This window comes from Coffea arabica, chromosome 1c (genome assembly GCF_036785885.1).
Source record: "Coffea arabica cultivar ET-39 chromosome 1c, Coffea Arabica ET-39 HiFi, whole genome shotgun sequence".
Taxonomy (NCBI): Eukaryota; Viridiplantae; Streptophyta; class Magnoliopsida; order Gentianales; family Rubiaceae; genus Coffea; species Coffea arabica.
In genome coordinates this window covers 38,804,218-38,815,764 of record NC_092310.1, presented here as the reverse complement: position 1 = coordinate 38,815,764, position 11,547 = coordinate 38,804,218, and the positions used below count along the sequence as shown (strand labels likewise).

Here is an 11,547-nt window from a genome sequence, read left to right as displayed (position 1 = left end):
GTTTGGTCTGAATTGATTTGCAAAAATTGCATTATATCTTACACTAAAAAATTTTAAAAACAAAACAAAGAAATGATTATTGTAATTATCAAAAATAATAATAACAATTTTGTTAAAACATTTAATGAATCATAATCAAACTTGAAAGTGGATTTGATGGATAGCAATTTCCCATAACACAAAGGCATTTAGAGATTGTACAGAACATTTCAATTGAGACCATGTATGGTGTACGGGCAGGTGCTTGAATAAACACCATGATCTGCAATTCCGCAAATTTGAAACCATATTTGTCCCTTCAAATTTAGTTGCTGCATACAATAATCAAACGAACCAAAACTCACAAGCTTCAAGTAATTTGTGACAGCCCCACCTCCCCCTAAGGCAAACCAAAGGGTTCGGCGGACCGCCTGCCCAACTCTCGTCGGGATTCAGTCGATCACTTCAAGCAGCCATCGGAAAAAGCCACAAGAATAAGAATAACAATGATCCAAACTTAAAGTGAAACTTATATACATTGCTATCTAAAAGGAAATACACCCATCAAATATACAAAGGTTCTCAATTTTCATACAACCAACCCGTGCCAAGCACTAGGGCGATAACCATTACAAAATCAAAGGCCTAGCCTAGGCTAGTCGATACAAGCTCTCGTCCTTGCTCACCTTCCCTTGTTAAGGAAAATAAAACTAAAGGAATGAGCTAAAAGCTCAGTGAGGTTCCGAACACATAATCAAACAAGCAAACCAATACAATAACATAGAGCATCAATAATTCAAGAAACATTTACAATGGAAAGTGATAATAACACATACATTAAAGGATACGTTCGTTCATTCGTTCGTTCTCCTGTCATTCCCCTTATTCCTCCAATCATTTGAAAATGCATTTTTTTGTAAATAAAACCCTCGTTCGTTCTTTCGTTTCATTCACCCCCTCCTGGACGTTGGCCAGGCTCCACCAGAATTCAAGATAATACTCGAGTATACCACTTTTACACCTAGGGTCACCATATTGCCCGACCGAGTCCGCTTCTGGTTGGAGTCGATCGGTAACGAAGGGCAGGGCCCAGTTCAGCCAAAAGGCTTACATCATGCACAACTAACGTTTCAATCATTAAATCTTTGAAAATTTCACATTTATTTAGGTCGAGTGCGATAAAGTACACACTCGCCTAGAAAACTCGTTTTGAAAATCATTGAGAGCACTTAACACATTATCAAATGATAATACAAGTCATGAAGTCAAGAAAATATAGCAAACAAGGAACACTCACCTATATACGCAAAACAACGTGCAAAATATCCTTCCGGATATTACCTTTAGTCACCGAAAAAACCTAGGATTAAACGAGAAAGAATATAGCACAACCAATTAGGTGAAACCGAAGAAACCCAATAAATGATGAGTAGAACGTATAAAATGACTTTAAAGTGAAACAGGGCATTTGGACTGGTAGACGGAAATAACTAGGGTTTCATAAACCAAACGCAAAAACAAACTCAAAAGGGGTATAAAATTTCCAACGGAAAATACTTGAACCAAAAACAAGTCGGAATCCAACTATATAGACTAAGAAATATTGTTTTTGGAATCGTTTATGTGGTTTGCGGTCAACTCATGTTCAAGTAGCTGTTATAGGCCAAATGTCTTGATGAAAATGATGTAAAAAGGTGAATAAAATACCTTAACTTTCATACTTAAACCTCACTTGAAAGTAGTTCACTTGTGGCCGAGAAAACCCTAAGTCATACCTCTTTCTTCGGGAAGGAGTAATTAAACATTGGGAGTTTCAAACGGTAGAAGTATCATGTTTTAGAATAATAAAACGATCATAGTATTTACCAAGCGGAAATATAGGAGTTCAAATAAAAACTTAATCCTCAAACCCCTTTTTAAAGAATTGATGACACTTTCAATGAAATACATCCAACGCGACATAAAACACATTTCCAAAACCACTTTAACTCATACATATTATAAGAAAATAAACGGACGGCATATCCCCTAAATACTTCATTTTCTCCCTACAACCAAAACCCCATCTTACCAGAATCAATCACAATCGTACATTCGGTTTATAAACAATAAAACACGTCCAATTAGGTCACAAAACCCTTCAATTAACGTCAATTAGAAGCTCAAAAGCCCACCATTAGAAAACCCCCAAATTGAAACCCTAAAACAGGAAATTTACACCACAAGCGGAAATTTTCCGTAAACAACCGCAATTCAAGCATAAAAGTTTCATTTAAAACCATTTTAATCCATCAATCCAAGACCAATCCATAACTTTCATATAAAACCAGAAAAATCCTCAATAATTCAGAAAATGGTCCAACTCGACCTAAAATCATGAAATCAACCACAATATAGCATAATTAACCTTCACTTAGCACTAATATACCATTATCAAAAGAACAAAGAAACTTGCTTAGCATCTCACCTTATAACTCAAGAAAGGTGATGACTTAGAGCTTTCCCTCTAAAAACAACTCCACCAAAACCTCTAGTCCTCCTTAGCTAACGCTTGTACGGAGTGGTTTCAAAGTCCAATGGTTAAAACTCAAGATTTAAGTGAAAATTGAAACTAGAAAAAGAAGAGTTTTCTTTCTTCTCTCAAGAGCCACGGCTGAACAAGGGAGCAAAATGAAGATATTTTTGGCCCAGAACAGTTTAAAAATAGAAGGAAACAGGCGGTCAAAGTTGATGGCCGCCTGTGCCACGTCAGAATCCGGCAGGAATCTGGCCGGATACTGGCCGGAGAGGAAACTATTTTTTTTTCAAAACTGCACAACATTCCGGCCAGTAATCCGGCCAATAACTAGCCAGATTTGCGGCCAGATTTGGCCCCTTCACTTTTGCACAAAAAATTTCCTTCTTTCCAAGTTCTATTGTCTCGCTCAACCGTACCTCCAACACGTACACATATATACATATCTCACACACAAATAAACGTATCAACAAAACCTTCCTTTGTTTAAAACAATTGGTTAACAAATTTTTACTAAAAGGGGAAGTGAAAATAAACCAAAAGGCTAAGAAAATGTGAAAGGTTTAGGGTTCTCACATAATTTTAGACCAACGAAATGTAGGCAAGTAATTGCAGCCAGTAGTAGAGCCTTAGCAATTGAAACATATAACAATAGGGCCAACAAGCTTAGCAACTATAAAAGATACTAAATCAGATTATATTGGGACAAATCAATTTCAATCCCAAGTCCATTCTCACGAACCCAACTAATTTCCTCATTTTCATTCTCAACAACAGGATTGCCAACATCACTTTGCAAATATGTCTCAACATCCATGGTTGTGCCCATGTTATATCCATCTCTTGCAGTGGTAGAGATAACAACTTGCCAATCTTTATCAGTTGGATCTTCCACATAAAAAACCTGTGATGCTTGTGAAGCGAGTATAAATGGCTCAACATGAGGTCTCACATTTGCAAAATTGACTACAGTAAACCCATCAGCATTTTGTTTCATTCTCGAACCATTTGATTTCCAATCACATTCGAATAACACCACCCGACGACCTCCGTAAATTAATTCAACAACATTTTTCAAGACACCGAAGTAAACTAGTTCACTCAAAACTAGATTTTGATCCCTTATACTTGCAAAACTGGATGTTGTTCCATTGACTGTAACACTACTATTCTGCGTTTTTCTTTTCTTCTCAACTTCGTTGGTGTGAAACCGAAATCCATTAACAACGTACTTGTCATGTTGGATTCCAACAACATATGGACCTTTAGCAAGGAACCTCAAGTCTCTCAACACCAAAACATTTCAAAGAAGTTCTAACTTGTCAATCTGTAAAAAAAAAAAAAGAAGATGAAACTATATTTGAAGTCCTACAATTCAAATTGTACTTAATATTCAGAATTTTACTTACATGTTCAGCAAACCAACAAGCAAAATTTTCGCTGTGCAAGCGCTCTTTTAGATGTTGTGGAACTTGAGGATGCCCTTCTTCTATCAATCTACGATGCTGCCTAGAAGTACATGAGTCAAAATTGTAATCATACATTGAATTCTACAATAAAATTTTAATGCATCAAGTTGTAGTTGAACTTACTCCATGTAAGGTGTGACAGCATCACAGTTAAATAAAATATACTGATATGCTTTACTCAAGATATGAGCATCAAAGATTGTTGGCTTGTCCCTCCCCAAAGGATGTCTTGATTCAGAGAATATATCTGAACCCTCTTCAATTTCCTTATGTACTTCTTTATTTCTGCTTGGACGATTGAATTTTGTCTCAACATAGTCCGCAAGATACAACATGCAAAAGTTTATGCATTCTTCTGCCAAGTAGCCTTGAGCAATCGAACCTTCAGGCCTACTTTTATTTCGAACATAAGATTTTTGTGACAGCCCCACCTTCCCCTAAGGCGTACCAAAGGAGTTAGCGGACTGCCTGCCCAGCTCTCGCCAGGACTACTAAAACGGTCAAACCCTAACTCAAGTCGTTCGGGAAACTATTAACGCACTTAACCAAACCAAGAGTCGTGAAACGGAAAACAAAAGTCAAAACATAAAGCGAATAGGGACTGCCACGTCACAATCTGCCAAGACCCCATTGAATACAAGTAATCCAACAATCACTGAAAAGAATATATACAAGCCAAATATAATACATTGGACAGGAGTACACACCCTATTACAAACCACGTTCGTATGTTTACAAGCCAAAAGAAAGCATTTAGATCCAAATACAATTAGGGTTCCAACTATTGAGGAGCTATACAAAACTTCTCAACTAGCTCTACTCAACTCATTCTTCCAAATCAAAAGTCCAAAAGATAATTCCCTGTAAGGAAAACAAAATTAACGGAGTGAGCTTTCGCCCAATGAGGTACTATCACGTAAATACACCAAGAGCACATAAACACAAGAATATTCAATCCAAATACGTACATCAAGTAAGCAAAAGCAATAACACCCAAGCATACGGAGTAAAAGGATACGGATGGCTCTCAAGAGCCCTTTTCCTCTTTTGCCATACTTGATCTCATCTCATTGACCCTCCGTCAATGTATACTAGGTAATCATGACCGTAGACTCCTCTTTACTCCAATTATCCGTCCACCTCACTTTCCCCTTACCGGGCCCGAACACCAAATAGTACAGAATTGGTATTACTCGAGTATACCGGAATCAAGGGTCTCATACCCAAAGATTCCCAAATACAGTCCCCATGGTTTGTCAAATGTCCCCGACCAAGTCCTTACTGGCTCGAGTCCATTGACTTCCAATGAGGTAGAACTCAGAGTAAACAGTAAAGGTTCAGAGTTACAGTAAAGGTTGGTATCCAATCGACACCAAATCAAATCCATTCAAGAGTATTCAAGTGATATAATTAAACAAACAAGTAGGTCTAATATAATAACCAATCAAGGAGGCCAGAGAGTACGAGAGTGGTAAAGTACACCCCCGCCTCACCTAGTCCAAACAATCATCACAACTAGTCCAAATCACAGAATTCAAGTACAAGAAAGCCACGGAATAACAAATATGTGAGTAGTACACTCACCAAGTTCGACAAAGAAATTTCACAAGTTTTCGCCCGACGTGAGCCTTGGATCACCGGCACGCCCTATAATAATCAAGAAAGTGCAATTAAAACTCAAACACGAGTTGAATACCTTTTTAATAGGGACCCTTAAGGCAAGACCCAAATATAGCTTGGAAATGAAAAATACATAACATTTAGGGTTAAAAGTGGAAACAATCCCTAAAACTGCTCATTTCTATCCAATCACAACCCGACTCATAAGAACCCAATACCCTAGACACTTGGACAGCATTTCCCCTAAAATTTCAGCTTTTCCAACCTACAAAACAACCATTAAAAGCCATCCAACACAACCACAAGCACCCAAACAATTCATAAGCCATTCAATAAACTTCATTAGGGTCACAATACCCCTCAATTATTGCCAATTAGAAGCTCAACAATCATCCATAGAAAACCCCCAATTTGAAACCCTAAATCTGAAATTTTCCGCACAAGCGGAAATTTTTCGTAAATAACCACAATTAACGTACAAGAGAGCTATTTAACACCATTTAGAACCATCAATTCAAGCCCAAACATATCCATCATAGGAAAACAGAAATAAATCCACAAAAATCAGAAAATTTGCTAGCTTCACTCCAATCCACCAAATCTTTCGTAAAATCACGTATATAGCTACTATAAGGCACCAATTGGCCAAAATTAGAAACAAAAGATGAATTCCAAGCAAGATACCTTAGTTCCTCAAGAAAGGTTGTAGCTTAGGAGGTTTTCTTCCAAAACAAAACCACCAAGTTCTTCAAACACCCTTAGCAAGATGATTTTATGGACTAATTCAAGAAATAATCGGTTAGTTTTCAAGATTTGAGCAAGGATTTGAAGATGAAAGGTTGAAGGTTTCTTTCCTTTGCTTCCAAGGGAGATTTGGCCAAGAGGGATGAAGGAGTGAAGACAACTTGGTCAAATTTGGACTTTTAAGTAAAGATAAAGAAAGTTAGGCAAAGTTAGGCAAGTTTAAGCCAACAAGAATTGGACACTTGGCACTTTGTTTTGTTTAGAGTTATCTTCTTGTCCCTCCATAATTAAACCATCTAGATAACCTCTAATCATCTACTAACACCTAGTAATTAAATCCCTTTATGAAAATTGAACCGAATTGGCCGAATGTCTCTCACTTAATACACTAGCGGGTCCCACATCCAAAATATATTCCTAATTTCTCACGAACTACCTTATACTAGAAAAAATGATTTAAAAACTATATTTACTGATAAAATGTGGATAAAAGTAATATAATAAAGAAAATAAAAGAAAACGGGTGCACAGGAATAAAACCCTAAATTTTTTTTTTCCGTTCTGGGTTCTCACAATTTTAATGTTCCTAGGTACCTAAAGTATCATCATTCCAAACTCTCTGTTTAGTTCTACAAATCAAAGAAAGAAAAAAAGTAATAAACATTTAAGGCATAATTAGAATTACAAGCAGTACCTCTCTACAGGATACATCCAACCATAATACACCGGGCCACCTAATTTCACTTCAGTTGCCAAATGAATAGTTAAATGCACCATGACATCGAAGAATGTTGGTGGAAAGCATTTCTCAAGATCGCAGAGTATAACGGCAATTTCACTTTCCAAACGAACCACATCTTGAGGACAAATAACTTTAGAACAAAGCTGCCTGAAGTATCTACTCAATCGAATCAAAGGATAGCGCACTGATTTTGGCAAAGTCTTTCTCAAAGCTATAGGCATCAATTGCTGTATTAGGATATGATTATCATGACTTTTAAGCCCCGAAATTCTTGGTGGCTTTACTCGAACGCATCTTGAGACGTTAGCTGCATAACCATCTGGAAATTTCACTTTTTTTAGCACATTGCAAAACATAGTTTTCTGTTTTTTATCCATTGCAAAGGAAGATGGAGGTAAGTAAACCTTTCCAGGTTCTATCTCAATGGGATGCAGCTCTTTTCTTATTCCCATTTCTCTCAAATCACAGTGGGAATTATAATGGTCCTCTGCTTTATCCTCAATATCCAGCAATGTCCCCCAAATATTTTCACCAACATTCTTCTCAATGTGCATGAAGTCAAGATTATGTCTTAAGACATTATCTTTCCAATATGGCAAGTCAAAGAAAATACTCCTCTTTTTCCAATTAAAAGGCAATTTCGGATTACTTTTCACAAGTTTTCCAAATTTAATTTGCAAGTCTCCCAATTCACTCACAATCATATCCCCAGTTTGCAAAGGTGGTCGCTTTCCATATTCTTCGGTGCCATCAAACAATTGGGCTTGCTTTCTAAATTTATGCTTACTATCTAAGAATCTACGATGACCCATATAGCAATGCTTGAAACTATGAGTCAACCGTCGAGCATGAGTGAACTTGTGACAAACAGGACAAGCATATTCACCTTTAGTGCTCCACTCAGATAACATTGCATATCCAGGGACATCACTAATGGTCCACAACAGAGCTGCATGCAATTGAAAATTTTCTTTTTGGGATGCATCATAAGTTTGAATGCCAAAATCCCACAATTCGGTCAATTCTTTAACTAGAGGCTGTAGATAAACATCAATATTATTCCCAGGAGAGGATGGTCCGGGTATTAACAAGGACAACATGAAGTACGGTTGCTTCATACACATCCATAGAGGTAAGTTATATGGTATTAAAACCACAGGCCAAGTACTGTGTGTAGAACTCATATTGTTGAATGGATTAAACCCGTCAGATGCCAACCCCAATCTAACATTTCGACAATCCTTAGTAAATTCTGAATGTAGATGGTCAAAAGTTTGCTAAGCTGGAGAATCAGCTGGATGTCTCATACAACCATCTTTTGTATGTTTTTCCTCATGCCATCTCATTTGAGATGCAATTTTAGAAGACATAAATAGTCTTTGTAATCTAGCTTTTAAAGGAATATGCCACAATACTTTTTGAGGGATTTTTCTTTTTTCACCAGTTGAATCATTTTCTGAAGCAACCTACCTAAGCTCGTTACATGTTTCGCATGAAGTTCTTTTTTCAGCACTACCCCAATAAAGAGAACAATCATTAGGACATGCATCGATCTTTTCAAAACCTAGCCCCAATGTATTCATCAATTTCTCAGCCTCATAGTAAGAAGAAGGCAAATTAGTCATGGCCTCCGGAAATGCTTCTCTCAACAGCTCAACAAGCATATTAAAAATCTTGTTACTCATCTTACCAAGGCATTTTAGGTGAAGCAAACGAATAATGAAAGACAACTTCGAGAAATTTTTGCAACCACTGTACAAATCCTGTTGAGAATCATCAATCAATTTGTAAAATTTTTCAGCCTCTGAAATAGGAAAGTCCCCTTCTCTATTCAATTTATTTGTTCCATGTGGTATCCCAAATACATCATGGACCAAGTCTTGCATGTCATTAGTCCCATTTGAATATTAAGAATCTGAACCTATCTGCCACAGATGAATAACCAGCACATGACCAATGTGCAGTTCAATAAGAAGTCCATTAATTAAGTCCTTAAATATTAATTTTCATTAACCTATTTCTTAAACTTTTGCACTTGTCTTGCAAAAAGGTCATTCCAGTCACCCCATTGCTATTTTGATCTTCATCAAAGAGCTTCCAAGTCGATTTCTATTCATAGCCTAAACAGAGCTTCAATTACAACTAAGTTTCATAGATTAGCATTAAAAGAGATACACAGAAAAAAATGAAAAATAGGGGGGAATTAACATTTTATCGAACAGGTTATGGGCAACAGCTTCATTGTGTTTACCACTTCAATTTTGGAACAAGATATGTGCACCTGAAGTATCTTCCCGCTTTCCCAATGTGGAGCTCCGTTCTTCAGTTTTTACTCCCTGCCTACCCTTCCAAATGTCTTAGCCGAGGGATTTAAAGTTGAGGTTAGAAAAGATGAAGATGGTTGTTTGCAGAGATAGCTTCGATTGCTACCAAAATTCTGGATTGGCCGAGATAGCTTGTATGCTGAGAGGTGAGAGAGATGAGAAAAAGGAAATTTTCACCAAGTCCTTTTGCCGGCAAAATGAAACTTCACAGTACTTCAGCAAGTGTTTTGGAGCCAAAATAAAACGATGTCGTTTTTTGTGTTTTTTCGATTTTTTTTGGTTCATCTCACATTTTCCAGAGTGTCATCATAGGTTACCTAAAGGCACATTATTATTTGTATATCATGATAAAATAAAAAAATTATAATACATATTATTAATTTATTAATAAGTGTCATGATATGTTTACTATAATGACACAAACCAGCAAGTGTTCTTATAGGCATGTCAGGAAAAGTCATTTTTGTTGTAGTGGATGTAGCCCGCGAGGAATTCACCTCTCAACAGGGAATCAAACAAGATGAAGAAATAACTATACTTCAAAAAGAAAATAAGGCCAGAGTTGTTTGCAAGGGAAAAGAGCGTTGGAGAAGATGGGCTCAAAAGTTAACTCCACGACCATCGGGAGAGGAGGAAAGCATTGAAGATGTGAAGGAAATTGAACCAAAACAAGAGTCCCCTGATTACCAGGGAATGCTGCCAGATGAAATTGTGAAACTGCTTGCAGCGAGAAGAAAGTTTTTTCATCGAATTTAGAAGAAGAAAAAGCCCACCTCAGTGAAGAAGAGAACAAAAAGACCAGGGCTAGAACCTATTATTCTAGAGGAGATACCACCGGCTCAATGTTTACAGAGTTCACTGGAGTTGCTGAAGAAACGGAAAATGCAGATTTCAAGATCATCTGCTGTTCTGAACAATTCAGATCAAGCATTGCGGCTCCTTTCTACTTCAGGGTTACTATCTAAGAAATGATAAGTAACAGCTTTCTTGGTGATGGTCATGGGGATCCACACGTTGTTGTAAAAAATCAAGGATAGTTTATGTCTCTCATCATGGTACACCTCACATTCTCCATTGAGAAAGTAAAAAGTGGATTTGATTGTAAAGATCGCATTCATGTCAACATCTGTAAGTGGGCCTCAGATAACATGTTGTACATCTTTTGCAAATCCATCCCTTGTGCCAAAGCAGTTTTTTTTTTTGGCAAAATTCCGTGCATGGGAATGGGTCGCCAGCCCCTTATCAACATAAATAGTATAAGAGCGGAAGAGGTTTTTGGTTCACTTCATCTTCATCGTCGTCCCATGTGCAGCACGTGGTTCTTGGACAAATTTTGTGCCTTGCTCAATTGATGCGGAAGTAACACGTGTCGGTCATTTGATGAGTTTGGAAACTAGGGTAAAGAGTAGAAACCACCAAGTTCTCTAGGCCTCAACAATTCTTCAGCCGCTGCCTCTATTTTTTTACTTCTATTCCACTTCTCTTCTTCCCCAGCCTCCTCCACTACTCCTACCCCTACCGTCTCTCCTTCCCTTCTTTGAAGGCGCTGGCCTTTCTCTGGGCTCCAACAAATTCATCCCACACTCATAGCACCTGCTTTTACCCTTATACATTCTCTTCCTTGTAAACTCCAGGCCTTGCCATTATTAGAAGCTATGGAAGCTATTAGGGTTCTGTCATTTAGGACTTTCTTGTCAATTCCCTTCACAGCTTTTATGGCAATGTCTGGAGACATGAAGAGGATGAATGCAATGCCTTGGCTTTGGTGGGTGCCACGGTCTTTAAGGATGGTGACTTTGGCTACTTTTCCAAAGGTGGAGGAATTGTGTGGAGATCGGAGTTTGTCAAGGAGTAGTCTGGATTGCTCACGTAGACTGTGGATTTTGATGGAGCTAGGCCTCTGCTGCCGCTGCGCTTATCAGTGCCGGAGGAGGAAAAGGAGAGCTAATTATGCGGTGGTGCCATGTGTGAGGACTCATCTTTTTATTCTTAAAATAGTCATTTTTATAATTATTTACCCTAGAGTTAGTTAATTATATTATTGTTGCATGAATTTCTTTTAAATTTCGCTTTATCGCGCGCGAGTTGAAAGTTCATGCATTTTGCATCGGAACGACTTAGTGGGGATTTGATAAATTTATCCTAGACTCCCAA

The 11,547-nt window shown here is 37.6% G+C and overlaps 1 protein-coding gene across 1 annotated transcript; it reads right to left on the bottom strand.

Annotated features, from left to right (window-relative positions):
* Positions 1 to 3,179: 3,179 nt before the first annotated feature.
* On the bottom strand, positions 3,180 to 8,955 carry LOC113739326 (uncharacterized). Its single transcript, XM_027266549.2, has 5 exons — positions 8,540 to 8,955; positions 7,022 to 8,293; positions 4,087 to 4,353; positions 3,921 to 4,003; positions 3,180 to 3,757 (listed from the first exon to the last, which is right to left on the bottom strand). The coding sequence occupies exons 1-5, from the start codon at positions 8,953 to 8,955 to the stop codon at positions 3,180 to 3,182; spliced, it is 2,616 nt and encodes an 871-aa protein (XP_027122350.2).
* Positions 8,956 to 11,547: the final 2,592 nt, after the last annotated feature.

Excerpts from the sequence above, each read along its gene's own strand:
- LOC113739326 (XM_027266549.2), bottom strand. The coding sequence starts at position 8,955 with ATGCAAGACTTGGTCCATGATGTATTTGGGATACCACATGGAACAAAT. Across the intron at positions 4,354-7,021 it reads TGGATGTATCCTGTAGAGAG|GCCTGAAGGTTCGATTGCTC; the intron begins GTACTGCTTGTA and ends AAATAAAAGTAG. Across the intron at positions 3,758-3,920 it reads GCACAGCGAAAATTTTGCTT|GTCCATATGTTGTTGGAATC; the intron begins GTTGGTTTGCTG and ends TCCTTGCTAAAG.